General features: G+C 30.8%; 1 protein-coding gene across 5 annotated transcripts in view; it reads left to right on the top strand.

Annotated features, from left to right (window-relative positions):
* The window catches only part of LOC117168910 (mucin-17-like), a 169,259-nt gene that overhangs the window by 111,337 nt on the left and 40,988 nt on the right, over positions 1-16,934 (top strand). Inside the window, exons 7-8 of one of the 5 annotated variants that reach the window (XM_033354850.1) lie at positions 7,332-9,620; positions 9,732-10,652. In XM_033354850.1, the coding sequence (XP_033210741.1) occupies positions 7,332-9,620; positions 9,732-10,652 (3,210 nt within the window). Of the gene's footprint in view, positions 1-7,331; positions 10,653-16,934 lie in introns of all 5 variants that reach the window. The other 4 variants (XM_033354853.1, XM_033354854.1, XM_033354849.1 and 1 more) reach the window with 4 other exon arrangements.

Below are 16,934 nucleotides of genomic sequence, written 5' to 3' on the forward strand. Positions count from 1 at the left end.
TTTTTACTCAATTGGGATATTGAACAAGATTGCAGAAGTTAATAACCCATAGATAATTTTTGTACATAATTAAATTTAGATTATTAATATTAGCATGAACAAGAGGATAAAAGAAACAATATACTCTGGTCTTTGTAACGTAATTCTGAACACTCGACTCATGTATAGTGGTGTTCCCGGTTCAAACCCTGGCCAAGATAGATTTTTGCTCGTTTCTCCAAAAATTCTTGGCTCCAATTAATGGGCAAAAATTAACATCAGAAAAGTAATAAATTGATTTTTTTTCCATCTTGACAGCATGTTTCTTACAATTTTCAATTATTAAGGTTGTCTACGAGGATAAATTTGACGAACCGTTGGAATTTGAGCCATTTTTCAAGGGATCGCTACAAATTCTCCCAGAATTTTGCGTCCAATACCTCTCAGTACGAACGATCTATTTTAATTCAGACAGAGCAAATCCCCCCGCCCCCCCCCCCGATCATAGGAAGACAATCATACAATCATTAGACAAGACATAATTTATTTGAAGAATATTGTACTAATAGAATTAACAAACATTCAACTGGCATTCGAATCAGAAATCATTTTCTTGAAAAACATACACTTTTTTACCAGACCTAAATTGTAGAAAATACAATTTCTACAACGCAAGTAAGTTTGTATAGTTTTTTTTCTCCCGATTTGTTAGGGTAGTATGGCTATAGCCGGGACAAGAAGCAATTTAAAAAAATTATTACTTTTATTAGTAGTGATTGAAGAAAAGTCTTTATCTGAGGTAGGCAGCACAAACGCACTTTATCTGCCCGCGGAACGACATTAAAATAGCACTTTATTGTACTGCGACGAGCGGCACGTAAAGTGACAGCAAAGACAAAGAGGTGAGTGAAAAGTAAAATAAAAGTGAAAAAAAGAGCGAGAAGAATTCATTTCAAAACTACGATTAAATACGAAGTGGATTTTCGACTTCTGACGTCACCCCACCTGCACACGTGCCCGATACAATCAAGCGCCCTTTTCCAAAAGAAATTGCTCTTTTTCTGCCTATTTCAGATAAAGTATCGTATGCACCACGGCAGTAAAGTTGTTTTATACTTGGATGCCGTTTTACCATATCTGCCTTCGGCTCAGACGTTAAATTCTGCATTCTCGTATAAAGTTCAACTTTATTGCCTAGGTACATAATGTACTATTTTTAGACTATTAAGAGTGTAATTAGGTCTTTCAAACCGCTTTCACTCACCTTATTTTACTCATCTTCCTCTCACCACACTTCAGCTTTCGTCCCTTCTACAAAATTCTTCCTCCTCTTCTTTTCAATTTCCTCACTTACTCAACAAACACTCCCCTTTCCCTAAACCCCTTATAAACATAACACTTTTTCGCTACTCACTCTAATTTCTAGTCATCACCCCTAATTCTTTTCACTTACTGTAACTTCTCCTTCTTCCCCTTCCTACGTTTCCTTATTCACCCTCCCCTCATTACTCATCACTTCCACTGGTTCTCTTCCAACTACTACCCCTACTTCCCCTTATTTACCCCATTTCTTCTTCTTCACCTTCTTAAATATTGCCTCCCCCCCCCCCTGCTCTTATGTCTACTCTCATCATCTCACCTACTTCCACTTCTCTCGTTTCCCCGGCGTACCCGCTCGCTTGTCCTAATTTCGCCACACTTCCCATATTTTCTCGGCCAAAATTCCCCTTACTTCCCCTAACACTCATTTTTTCTAACTTCCCCCACTTACCCTCCCCCAATTTCCCACATTTCCCCTGATTTCACCTTCATTTCAATTATCTCCTTCAATTTTTTTGTTTTTTGAAAAAAATGCACTTTTTTATTGTTCAATATTTACCCGTTCCCCGGGGCACAGTGGGACCAAATCAAAAAACGAAGTTTAAAATCACAATAGCTGGCAATTCTAATCGATATTTGATTTTTTTAATGAAAAATTCAGCATTATATTATTATATTGTTTATCTTCGTCAAATTTATTTTTCTATACTCAGCATTGCGAGCCTTTGCCGTGCGTAAAGGCGATAAAATTATGAAATTGTTAAGGTAATTCTTATAAAAAAATTAACCTAGCAATAAGCCTACGATATGGATTATTCGTTTTCAAAGTAAATTTTTTAATTAAATTGACTTGATTTCATCGAAAAAATAATACTCCATCATGAACATTTGCCCTACGATATTTTTCATTAATTTTACAAACTTATATAAACAAGTGGCTAGTGTGAACATTTGAAGGTATAAATAAATCGTTTTTTCTCTCAAGTTTCCTCAAATTATATCGACAGTGATGTTTCATGATAAAAAATTAACAAATTATATAAATAAATGCCTGGTGTGAACATAAAAAAAAATAATTCTTTCTCTTAATTTTTCTAAAATTTTGTCGCCAGTAATGTTTAGTGGTAGAAAAAATTATCATCCAATATTTTTATTAATTTCATAAACAAATTACATAAATAAATGCCTAATGTGAACACTTAAAGGAAAAATAAATCTTTCTTGCTCTTAATTTTCTTAGAATTATGTCGCCAGTAATGTTTAGTGGTAGAAAAAATTATCATTCAATATTTTTATTAATTTTATAAACAAATTACATAAATAAATGCCTAGTGTGAACACTTGAAGGAAAAAAAATCGTTCTTACTCTTAATTTTCCTTAAATTATGTCGCCAGTAATGTTTTATGATAGAAAAAATTATCATCTGATATTTTTATTAATTTCATAAACAAATCATATAAACAAATGCTTAGTGTAAAAATTTAAAGGAAAAAGAAATCGTTCTTTTTCTTAATTTTCCTCAAATAATATCGACAGTAATGTTCAGTGATAGAAAAAATTTTCATCGGATATTCTTATTAAATTTATAAACAAATTATATAAATAAATGCCTATTGTGAACATTTAAAGCAAAAAAATTGTTTTTTTCTTAATTTTCCTTAAATGATGTGACCAGTGATGTTGAATAATGGGAAATTATCATCCTATATTATTTATTAATTTTGTAAACAAAATATATGATAAAAGTTATAGTTTGGTCATTTAGAGGTCGAAAAAATTCTTTCTAATTTTTCTCAAGTGATGTCACCAGTAAGGTTTAATCATGGAAAATTATTATCCAATATTTGATATTTATTTTGTAAGAAAAGTATATGAACAAATACCTAGTGCTTTCTTTTGTTTTGCCTGTAATACCTAATTTGAGAAAAATTAGGAGAAAAGCCGATTTCTTTCTGCCTTTAAATGTCCAAACTGGCCATTTGTTTGTATAATTTGTTTATAAAATCAATATTAAACATTACTGGTAAAAGAATTTTTGAGAAATTAAAAGAAAAATCGATATCTTCTGCCTACAAAAGTTCACACTAGGCGTTTGTTTGTATAATTTGTTTAAAAATTTCATAAAAAATATCGCATGACAAGCTTGCATGATCGAGTATTATTTTTTCGATGAAAGAAAGTAATTTTGACGCAAAAATGTACTTTGCAAACGAAGAATCCATAGTCTAGACTATTAATTAGGACCAATTTGTTTATAACAATTAACTTAACAAAAACTACTTTTTCTTCATTATTTGCATTAATGTAAAAGTTTAAAGAAAAAAAAATTCAAAAATCACGCCGCATAAATCTGTTCAAAATTTAATGCTGAATTTCTATTTAATAAATCCGAAACGGGTTAAAAATTTCAACTCAATAACACTAATACTGACCCAACTATTATGTTTGCATGGTCCCCGGAAGATGCCCGAAAAATTGAAAATAGAAATTTTATATCGAGTTCAGAATAAAGTCGGCCTTTCATTAAATTTCGGTTAACATTATTTATTTTTATTTGGTACCTGACAAGTTTCCAAATATTTTCAAAATAATTTATTATGATTTAAACATTTATTATTTGTTGCGGTGATTTTTTAAAAATAAATTGTAAAAACTTACTATTTTCAGGATAATTGATCTTGTTGATGAATTTAAATATGTATATTTTTGTCAAATATATTTTTTCATTGTTTAAAAAATTTCTATTTGTACAATATTTTCTCCAATAAAACATAAAAATTTAGATCTGCCTGAAAATAATGACACAATGTCCTAACATTCATTAACGACTAAATTAATTTTTTTATTGTTGAAGATTCGCCTCGACATCTAACAATTTAACTATTTTTGTTGAAAATATATTACGTTTTCAATTGAAAAGTATCTTATCACTTAAAAATTGATAATTCCATTCATGGTTAAAAATTTATCTTTTTCAGTTAACAATTAAACAATTTGGTGAATTTTTTTAACTTGATAATTAACCTATTTGCTTAAACATTATTGTTTCTTTGTAAAAAATTCAACTATTTTATTAAATATTGAAATCTTTGATTAAAAGTTCATTTTTTTATAAGGAATTATCATTTCAGTTCAAATTTCATCTCTTTGTTTGAAAATGTAACTATTGTGTTAAAAACTAGGGTTTTTTTTAATTCATTTTTTTAACAGCTTACTTGAAAATTTAACTATTTGGTAAAAAAATTTACGTTTTTGTTGAAAAATTATATTGTGGTAGAGGATTCAACTATTTGATAAATAATCCACCTTTTTGGTGGACTAGAACTGATTGAAAATTCCTTTTGTTTTTGGTAAAAAATAATTTTTGAAATACAAATTTAACTATTCCCTTTTTGATTGAAACTTGCATATTTTTTTTTTAAATTCAAATATTTGGTTAAAAATTTGAATATTTGGTGGCAAATATAAGTATTTTGTTGAAAATTCAAATTTTCTCTTTGAAAATTAAACTGTATGCTATAAATTCGATTTGGATTAAAAATTTAACCATTGGATGAAAATACAACTGTTTATTGTTAAATCTTAAAATTGTTTTGTTTTATAATTTGAACATTTAACTGACTTTTCATTAATTTTTTAAAATTAAATTATTTAAAGAAATTTAACTATTTATTTTAGTCGTCTTTTTTGGCCCAAAATTCACCTGTTATGTTGGGGATTCACCTTTTTGGGTTTGAAATTCATCTTTCAACTGTCTTCGTAAAAATTTTCCTTTTTGGATTTAAAATGTACTATTTTTTTTAAAGTTAAACTCTTCTTTTAAATTTTGTTTTACCTGAAAGTTCAACTGTTTTGTTGCTAATATGACTGATTGTTCAAATATAAATTTACTTGGTTGAAAATTGATCCATCTGGATTGAAAGTTAATCTTAGCTTGACTTGAAAATGTAACTGTTTTTGTAAAAATACAACTTTCTTTGGTTGAACCTTGGACTTTTTTTAATTCGACCATTTGTTTGAATTTTTTAATATTCTGATGAAAATTTAATTTTTCAATTGAAAATTCAAGCATTATGTTATATTCATATTTTTTGATAGAAAGATAATCTGTTTTGTTGAAAATTCGTCTATTGGGTTTCAAAATTTTATGGCAAAAAAAGTCATCATTCTTTCCTTACAAAATTTCTCTTTTCGGCTTACAAATCTGAATATTCAGTTTAAAATCTTATTACTGATAAAATAACTGCTTAGTTAAATATCCATTTTAATAAATCAATATGTCCTTTGGGATTGAAAATTCACCTCTTGTTGTAGAAAATCTTTTCTACTGGAAAATTTAACTATTTTGTTGAAAATAAAATATATTTCAACTTCAAGTCAATATGAATTTATATTCTTTCAGATATTAAATTCAATATGGTACCGACATTCATTTCATTAAAAAGAATTTAGGTTCCTTTGTTTTGAGAGCATTTGAGAGCAGGTAAAAATGGAAAAAATTGGAAACGTAGATTATGGACGACCCTTTAAGTAATAACTACATGGCCACACACTTGCAATTCACGGCAGAAATTCTACACGCAGGGATGCTAAAATATATTTGTGTATTAAATCATATCCGTCGACCGTGAAACGATAGCGTGACAATTAATTATCCTCGCCAGTCTCGCATAGAATATTTAGCGCATTATTTCTCGATCTTCGCTGTAATGAACTCTCGGATTAGTTACGGACAGTAATTATATTTCCCAGGAATTGATATCAAGGAAATTTAATCGTAAATCAGCCAAAATAAATCAAATTCTTTTTTATTTTCTGATATCGCAAAGTTTTCAAAGAGGAATCCATTGATATACAATGTCGCTTTTTTATGATGAAAGCTTCTTACAAATTATATAAAATATTTTTATATTGTTTTTAAAGTGGAATATTTTGTATTTATAAAGACCTTTTAAACTCAAAGGAACTTTTATCGGAGATATTTGCAATCAAAGTGCGAATCAAGGAAGTGGTAAAAAGACACTGACAAAGTGTAGAAACACGAACCAAGGATTTTGCGTACCATGCGTTATTTACTGTGGAGCACGGAGTGAAAGTGCAGTTCCATGCGTAATCAAATAAACGCCGAGAGCATGGGGGAATATATTTCACGGTGTAGGTGTCTGGCTGCCATCATAAATAAAAAAATACGGTACTGTTCTCAAGGCCGTTTGACTTCCACTATGTTCAACTTTATGCAATAATGAAACTTGCAAAATCATTTCATGTGGCTTTAGAGCAGACCAATTAAAATCAAAACATTATTTTCTACAAAATCACTACCTATCGCTTAAGATGGATTCACTTATTAATCACTTGATCTCAGTTACGATAAGACTCTTATCTTTCAATTTCAATGAGGAAATTCTAAGTTGAAAGGAAAATGTTATTAGTTAAGTCATTACAAAAGAGAAGAAGGTGTAGAAGAAGAACAAAGTATTTTATCGAAATTGTAAGAAAGTTATAAAGTTGTGATTAACTTTGGAAAAAGTTTACAATAGTTACTCTCAGTTTATGAAATCGATGTCGGAAAGTTATGGGCGAATGCTACTCTCTAACGGGATCTCAAAGAAGACATTAAAAGCGTCTAGAGAGAGTTCTACTCGCCTAATGCCACCTATACGAGCACTCTTTTAATTTTAAGAACAAGTATGTTACTTGCTGATTTCCGCATATATATTGCCCCCTCAGATATAATTAACCAGTTTCACATTTTGCCTTCGTCAGGTAGTTCTAGGATCAACCAAGAGATGGAGCATGCTTCTCAATTCTTGATTTCTCCTTCAGTTCGACCAACTTGTTGATTTTTGAATAACTCTAGCAAATCTTTTCTTATTTTTCCTTAAGGTCGTTCGTACTGCGAGAGATTCAGTTCTCTCAATTTTAAAATTACAAATCCTAAGATCTAAAAATGGAAGTATCTCGCATCAGATTTTTGTAGATTCACCACGCACTGTACAGCACGCACAACGCACATTTTTTATGTTCACAGAATCCCAGCCTGCCTCCGCCAATTGAAGTCTCCAATAATGGAGAACCGAAGATCGTTACCTTCTATCAGGCCCTAGAGTCAGCTAGTATTACCAACGAACAGCTTAAGACAAATTTAGAGCAACTCGGACGAGTTGCACAGGTAGACAGACCCACTGATAACGACCCTAACGGCACGAACAGTTCTAACAATGAAACAGAAACAATAACAATAACAGTAATAACCTCTAGTTCGACCACAGACACAACCATGATATTAGATACCACACAATCCCCGGAAGCAACCCCCAGAGCACTTGATGCAACCCAGAGTCCTGAAAACACTCCCACTACTTCAGAATCACCCATCACCTCCAAGGTGACCACCATATATGAAATAAGTCCACCCCTTACGATGATAACCCCTCTGATGGAAGTCTTCGAACTGAATGAAGTTAGTACAACAACAATCAGTGCCACGACAATAGAGGATACCACGACTCAATCTTCTTTTTCTGATATTTTGACTAATGATATTGAAGACTCCTCACCTGAAACACCTAATGTTGAAACTACCACTTCTGATGATCTTGAAGCAGAGAGTGTAGTTTCAAACACTGAATCGTCTTCTAATACACAAGTATTTACTTTAACGCCAGTTACGATGGAATCTTCAAGCCAGATGTCAAGATCGGAGACTACTACTACTGTCAATGAGATTATTTTTGTTTCGGATTCATCAGTTTCTAATGAAACGACTACAGAGTCGCAATCTGAATCACCTACAACTCAGATGACATCCACAGAGAGTTTTATGACTTCAACGGAAATGACGACTGACTCAGTGGCCACAGAAGCGAGATTTTCAACTAACTCAGTAGATTTTCCGCCAATGATGCTGTCAACAATCTCAACCATGGTAGAAGCTTCCCCAACGAGAGTGCCATCAATATCAGAAGAACCATCCACTCTGGCATCACTAATGAAAACTCAGTCAACCACAATGTCATCCACTGCAGAAACTCCATCTACGACAGTATTATCAATTGCAGAAACCCCATTAACAGCAATGCCAACAACGACTGACACTATGTCAACAACGCTATTGCTATCCACAACCGAAACGCCATCAATGACTGAAATGCCATCAACGACTGAAACGTCATCAACAACGCAATTGCCATCCACAACTGAAACGCCATCAACAACACTACTGCCATCCACAAAGTCCTTCCAATTGAGAACTACGCGACCTACAAGCGATCCCTCTACAATTATAACAGTAACAGGATATCCCAGATTCCCAAAGTTGCAGTCATTCTTAGAAGCCCTGGCACAATTGAGAGAAACAACTACGAAAAGCCAGGTAATCCAGGTCAACAGTGAGATGACGACCCCATTCAATGAACCCACCTTAATAATGGATTCAACAAATTCCATATCTACAACCCTAAGCTCTGCTGAAATGCCTAACACTTTTCCGACAACTCTGCCATCGACAGCAGATCAAACTACCATCTTACCTCCCATGTCACAGGAGAATGTATCTAACAGTTCTTTAAATATCGAAATAAACTTAGAGGAAAATATAACTACAACTACAGAGATAGATCTGGCTTCAATTGAGTCTTCTACTATACTATCAACTCAACCTCGAATCGCAATGACCGAAGATGAGTTCATAAACATGACTCAAACGTGGATCAACGATAGTGATAGTGATAGTGTTCTTCCATTTGACAATGATCTACTCTCGCGTTTGATGAACGTTGCATCAAAGCTTTTCTCGAAACCTCTAAATGCCACGCAGTCTCAACTTCTGCAAAAGACCCTCGAGAATACAGATCGCTCCTCGCTCGATAAACTTCCATCCCTTTTAGGTGGTTTTTTAGATCACACTGATAGAAACCACACTACCGAAAGTACTGCGGTAGGCATGAGCACAACTCTAGAACCGCGCTTAGAAACACCAGAACCGCGTGTAGAAACCCCAGTATATATTTCCTCACCAATGGTCGAACAAACTACAGAAACTATAGAGACTACTAGCACCTCAGATTCCTCGTCACTAACCTCAGACTCACTGACTAATGATGCACAGCAAACGACTACGGCACTTGATTTAACAACTGAAACTACTGACACTTTTAGCACAAATCCACCTCAGACGCAAACCGCTAGTATTTTAGACTTGTACGCAATGTTGTCGGATTTAGTTACCAAAGCACCTGCGACACCTCCAGCACTAGAGATTGACTCCCGGATTCAGGAAACCACACTAACTCCTACTTCAACCGAGCAAACTCAAATGGTAGAGGAAACCACTCCTAATACTTTAGAAACCACCATAGGCATACTGACCACCATGTCCCCTGATCTTGAAGACTCATCGACACTTACTCCAACTTTTACGCGTTTCCAGGATACGACGCCAGCAACCGCCCAAGGGACGGCAGGTGCCAACATGATTTCCTCAAAACTTGTAGAATTTTCTACAACTCCTACTTTAATGATTCCCACAACCACCCCGATACCTACCACCAGTATGAACCCCACTACCATTCCTGCTCCAAAATCTTCGACAGTACCTGATGCAACCACAATGGTGACTCAGACTCCGGAGCCTACGACTACAAACAATGAAATCGAACGTTCTTTGATTTCATCTCAACAACCCATAACTACTTCAACTGCAACTGCAACTACAACTACTGAACCCACGACTACTTTATCTACCACTACTTCATCTAACACTGCTTCATCTACGACTGTTCCAACCATAAGCAATCAAACAACTCCATATCTTGGACGTTTTGGCGGTTCAAGGATAACACCAGCTCCAAGATTCAGCTCGAGTTCATCCACAATAGCACCTTTGAGGGACTACTTGGTCTATGGAATCTACCCTAATAAGACGATCGTTCGAAAGCGACCAGAGGACAACCTGATTGATGCAAGGAACATCGACAGCCCATATGTGATCTTCGGCATCTATCCGGATGGAAGACTTGTTCGCAAGTTTCCCAATGGAACGGTAATACCGGACCCTCCCAGCAATCCAGTTGAAGTCGTTTTCTCGCTTAGCACAACTACCACAACCACTACCACTAACCGGCCCAGTCCATCTGTTATTGTTGATAACCAGGCTAACCAAGGTTTTAATAATCAGAATGCTGCGCTCTCTAATAACCGTAGCCCCGTAGCCACTTTGGATAGTCAGAATGGTCTCCTGAATCCCACTGATGTTGACAACGGACTGTCCGGCAACTCCATTGAGCCCGCCGGACCTGCCAGCCCGGTTTCCCCGACAGTTGGTAGCATTGGTAGCACCACTCAAAAAATGGTACACTACTCCACTAATTCTCATTGGACGCCAAGCAGATTTTTATTTTTATATTATTTTTTGGCTTTAAAGCTTTGAACAATGATTATCAGGCATCTTGAGTCGCAGGAAGTTATTAGCATCGAGTCCTATAATTCTTGTTTTTTTTAATGCTTAGAATTCCTGAAAATAAACCCAAGAATCCATCGACCAAATTTGGACAACTACCACAAAATGCTCCTATTGCAATTTGAAAAAAAAAGAAAATGGCAAGAAAAAGGCAACCAACCAAAGACCCTTCCTTCTCTATTTTATTGCGTTTGTCTTCTTTATTTCTATTATTATCCAATCACAAGAAAGAAACATCTGTAAAAATTAAGACACCAACGATTCGGCACTCATATAAAATCATTATCAAGGCAAACGAAAACAAAAATAAAAAAATAAAAAAGTAAAATAAAAAATACCCAAGCAGAAAGGAACAGCACCAACACTACGATGCTCTCAATAGATCAATTCTAGATCTATAGATCTCTCTTTCTCTCATTACTTTTACAATGCAAAATTACAACATTATCCTAATCAAAATCATAATCAGCATCAATAAATTCCTTTATATGTCTGGCAAGAACACTCTTATAAGAGCGTCCTAAAAGAAAATAATTTTTGTGTTTCACTATCCCAGTATAAAGAAGTCTCAAAGTCTCAAGTAAATGGTATACGGAAAATTTTACGAATCTTAAACTTTTAAAAAATAAATTTAATGGTTGTTGAAATTTAACCAAAAAATGGAAGAACAGAAGTATTAAAGGAACTATTCTCTCTCAATTCCCTCTGATTATCTGCAGGCATAACATTGCTTTGTCTGCTTTTGATTTTTTGAATTCTTATTTCAATATTTTTTTCAATTAACTTTTGCGAAGAATGATTTAGAAAAAGGATATTGCTAACAATATTCAGATTTCTTTGGTGAAATGAAGCATGTGACAAACACAGATCTCTGCAAACTAAATTTTTGATTGCTGCAACTTTGTTTTGAAAAATATGAGCAGAACACAAATTAAAAATTTTACCTGAATATGTACTTTTCCGGTTCCAATTGGTAATAATGTTACCATCCTGACCTTGAATTACATTTATGTCCAAAAAAATTATTTTATTATTCCTCTCCAATTCATGGGTAAATTGAGGTTTCGGATGATAACTTTTAAAAACATTGACAACTATCCGCAACTTTGCCTGATATACAATGGAATTTATTGATGTTGACCAAATTTTTATTGGGATAATGTTGTAATTTTGCATAGTTAAAGTAGTCAAAGAACGATAGAATTTATGGAAATGCTTTACATTAAAAAACACAATAACTTATCTATTAATTTAAAGACTGAGTTTGGACAGGTTAAACAAGAGTAATTCTAGCATGATTAATTATATTTAGCACGTAGTTTTCATTATTTTTTTACTTTTTTTTGTACTTTTTCTAGTTTTGATATGACTTGATTCTCGGGTGTCAAGAAGAGAGTGTGGTGTTGTTGCTGTTTCTGTCAGCCTGGGTATTCTTTTAATTTTTTAATTTTCTAATTTTAGTTGTTATTTACCTTGATGAGGGTGTTGTATGAGTTGTCGAAACTTTGTGGTTCAATTTTCACAGATATTTCTTTGTTGTGATTTGATGATAATAGAAATAAAAAAGACAAATAAAATAAAAAAGGGAAGGAAGCGGGTTTGGTTGGTTGCCTTTATTTTCTTTCTTTTTCAAATTTCAGTAGAAACATTTTATTTTCGGGAAGTCTGTACATTATATTATTTTTTGTTTTTCCTTAAAACACTCCGAATTTCAAAGCCTTTGAAATTAGATGTCTTTTTGTTTCAAACTATTGAAAATTTCTTCCAATCTACTGTCATCTGTTCATTGATTTGGACGTATAATACCTATTTTTCACGTTTTTTAGAGCCCTGATACATCGCATTCTAAAAATTTGTAATAATCATATTTTATTAATCATAACAATCCTCAATTGTTCTCTTTGTGAAAATAATTAAACTGAAAATTACTCGAAAAAGTAAAATACAAAATTCAAATGTAAGAACTATGGGGTCTTTTTTCTGCATAAAAATCAGTTGTGCAAAATTTGTTGTTGATTGAAGCTAAAGTTTCTTGAGAATTTTGCAAAAATTGTCCCGGAAAATCAATTGTTTTAAATTATTTAAAAATTATCAGCTGTATTTAAGAAGCATGTGTCCAAAAGTTAAAGCTCTCTATAAAATACACCTTTTTATCATCACAACCCGGTTTGAGAAAATCGAGAAAAGGTAAATAGAGGAAGACCAAAATTTAAATATTTACAAAAATAATTGAAAATGTTTAATTTTACATACTAGTGGTCTTCTTAAATAATACATATAATTTCCAACCCTTCTTAACCTTAATTCGTTAATTTTTTTTTGTTATTTAAAATTTCTCAAAAAACAATTGTTAACAAAAATGATTTTATTTGAATCTTTATTGGATAAACTTTTACAAAAAAGGCCAAAAATATAAAACTAGAATCTATTATAAGAAATAAAAAAATAAAGTCCAGAAAGTTAGGTTTTACTTAGCGCTCTAAAAATTAAGATTTTTTTACAGATTATTGCATTTTAATATTCCATAGTGAAAAAGTAAAATCTTATTTGTATCTCATGGCTATAACTTGAACATTTGAACGTAATATTCTTTCTTTACAGTATTACAAATGGATTATCGCCCTAGGTCGAATAATATAAATTTAAAATTCGCTTTTTTTAAATAGTCTTTGTGAAGTTTTGGATAAAAAAAAGAACTACCCCATTAGGGTTTGTGAGGGTGAAAAATAATGACTATGTTTCTTCTGAAATCCATTAATGGTTAAAATTGAGTATGCCTACTGATTTAAAAAAAAAAGAAATATTTTTTTCGCCCTTCTTTGTGTTATTTTTTAGATCAGTTTTTTCAATATTTTTCAAATATTTCCTTTTTATGTAAAAAGGAAAAAAAATAGGATACTAATGTCTTTTATATTCTAATATTCTTACTTTAAGCTACGACCTCCTGCGAATCAAGATGAAAATTTAATTCCGTCATTTAATTAATAATTTTTTTATATAATTTTTTTCAGAATATTTTGAAATTAAATTTAATATTTAATTAGAATTTTATTTTGGATCATAATCATCATTAAACATACTGTTGCAGCGCTTCTTTGAAATTTCTAAATTAAAATAGCAAACTATGCGATAACTTATAATAAATATTAATTTGATAAATAAAATAATTTATTTTTTAAGCTTCAGTTACATACCTTCTCTCAGCCATTTGGTAAAGGTGCTGCTAATTATTTTCTTTCTTTCTGTCAAACAACTCATTTCTTTATGTGTTTTAATCAGTAATTAATATCCTTATCTCTTAACTCTTCTTTTTCAAGTTTAATTTCTCGCATTCCATTGTCACAGTTCTAAAAACTTTATACAAAAAATTTCCTTTCGATTTATATATTCTTTTTTAACTGTTCACAATTTCTTTTCTTTCCAGGTTCAAAATATCGAAAGATATAACTTTGCAGCTAAACTCTGTATATAAATCTTAACGTAAAAAGCAATTTTGTATATTTTGCATTGGTAAATTTGTTTCTGTAAATTGGTAAATTTGTAAACATGTAAATTTGTAAATATGTAAATATTCAAACTAAACTTCACATATTATTGCACTTCGTAGATAGTGAAACGAACCACATTTTAGTTAAGTTTTGCAACATATTTCTATATTTATTTCTTTATGATACTTCCTCATATTTCGATATTCACGAAATAACGGCCCAGCAGAACAAATAATATTTATATGAAAAAAATCAATTTTCTGTGAATATTTTTTTGTACATTATCTGTATATTCTTTGTACAGTATTTTTAATCTGCACATTGCTTTAAAACAACTTTAAGAGAAAACTGAATCCATTTTTGTTTGCTTGCTTTGCACTGCACAAAAAGGTGATCCAAAAATACGTTTCAATTTTTTTTTATCCTCTCAACCCGATAATTTGTTTAAAACCAGGCAATAAATAATTAAGTATTTATTTAATTTAAAAAATTTATATTATGAGGTTCCGTAAGTCCAAAAATTTTAACAAGTATTTCCTATAAAAAAATGATTTTTTTTTCAATTTTGCACAGAATCCTTGATAATAGGCTTATTGAGTTGTCCGACAACATTTTTTAAAACAATTAGTTATAGAATACAAATAAAAAATAACCTTACATTAAATTAAAATGACCGAAATCCCCATAATTGAAAAATTGGGCTTTGCTAGTTTTTGGCGTTATTTATTATTCTTTAAGGTTTAATTACAATGAAAATAAATTAAAAATAACATTCAATAATTGGTTAAATCTGACTTAAATAATTCTTTAAACAATTTATTATTATTAATAATTATATTTCCTCAGAAAAATTCTCGCAGGTTGCGGTTCTTTCTGAAATTTTCAACCTTGTTCAAACTTTGCATTTAAAGTGAGGTAACAATTAACCAAATTTAACAAACATAATTGTTTGAACAATTTACTTTTGCTCATAAATATTTTATGTTTCAAGAAATTGCGGAGGCTTCAATCAAATTATTTTAATGTCTCATGATTTCTTAATAAAATTATTCATTTTGATATTTATTATTTGTTCATACGTAAAATGTCAAAGAAAAGTAAAAACTTTCCGAAAAACCACAGGTTTCTAGTATCTTTTAATCGAATATAGCTTTAAACAATAATCTATTTTTTTCTCATTCTTTATGTAAATATTCTATCATTAAATCAATAGTTGCCATACTTTAACTGAAAAGTCGAAAAAAAGTAAGAAATTCCAGAAAAATTCGGACCTCTTTAAGATTATTCTAAGAGAATGTTTTTATAAATAAAAATAAATTGTTTACAAAATGATGCTTGTTAACTTTGCTTACCTTATCAAGTCGAACATATGAGAAATTATTTATATATAACAGTAAAATTTATAATATATTAATTGTTTAAACAATATTTTTGTAAGTCTTAAATTACGAATTCCTCGTTAAACCTACAAATTCGAAAATATATTCAAAAAATTAGTAAAACCCGCAACATTCGACACTCTTTCTAAGAGATAATTGCTCGAAAAATTTTTAGATTGTTCAAGATTAGCCGTCACTTTTTAAGATTTATTTTTTTAAATGACATTGTTGATTCTTTGTTGCGTAAATAACAATTAAAAAAATATTCATTTAGGAAAAAATCGAGTAAATTTATGAGATATTTAGAAGTTTTAAAGATTCTAAAATAAGTTAAACTTGAAAAGATTTAAAAAAATTATCAAATCCAAATTTAGATTTTTGAAGATTTCAAAACGAAATTTTGAAGTTTTTTTAAGTAGGTTAAAAAGTTTAGAAATAATAAAAAAAAATGTTAACATTCCTGGGAAAATTTTAAATGACTTTATTTCGAAAAATTAATTTCAAGAGAATATTGAAAAAGATTTCAAGGCATCCATAATTGTCAAAAAATAATTTGGGACATTTTAAGTGATTTTTTTCTTTAATTTCCTAGGATTTAAGAAAAGTGTCGAAAAAATTGTAATCATTAGAAAAAAGTTTTTAAATTTTCTTAAGAAATTCAAAAATAATTTGAAATTTGAGAATATTCCAAAAAATTAGAAAGGAAAAGCAGATATTTAAATGTTCTGAAATAAAATTTGTAACCTGTTTCAGATTTTTGTGAGGTTTCAAGATCATACAATCATTTTTTAAGATTCCGGGAACAAACTTTGTATAATTTTTTACATTAATAATAGTTCTAAGGAAATATTTCAAATAGATTTGAAAACATTTTTTTTCAAATAAAAAAAATTTAAGCCTTAAGAGTTCGAAACTTTTTTTTGTACACGCGGGAAAACCCGGGAAAATTTCAGCAATTTTTTTATATTTTTTTTAAATGGCTGCCCTGAAATAATAATAAAAATATATATTATCAATTGTTGTATTTTAACTATAATTATTAATTTCAAGAAACATTCATAAATATATAAATAAAAATTCTTTATAATTTAGAACAATTATAAACACTTAAATTCTAACAATTATTTAATAAAAACGCAAAACTAAAGAAATGCTTCGATTCAATAAAAAATACGTAGAGAACTGAAAGCAAATATGAAAAAAGATGTACAATAACAATGCAAATGTTCAAAAATTTATTGAATTTGTTACAAACAAATAAGTAAAGGAAAGTGATTTCGTAGGAATTGGCGGCGAATCGTCACTTG

Source organism: Belonocnema kinseyi, chromosome 3 (assembly GCF_010883055.1).
Source record: "Belonocnema kinseyi isolate 2016_QV_RU_SX_M_011 chromosome 3, B_treatae_v1, whole genome shotgun sequence".
Taxonomy (NCBI): Eukaryota; Metazoa; Arthropoda; class Insecta; order Hymenoptera; family Cynipidae; genus Belonocnema; species Belonocnema kinseyi.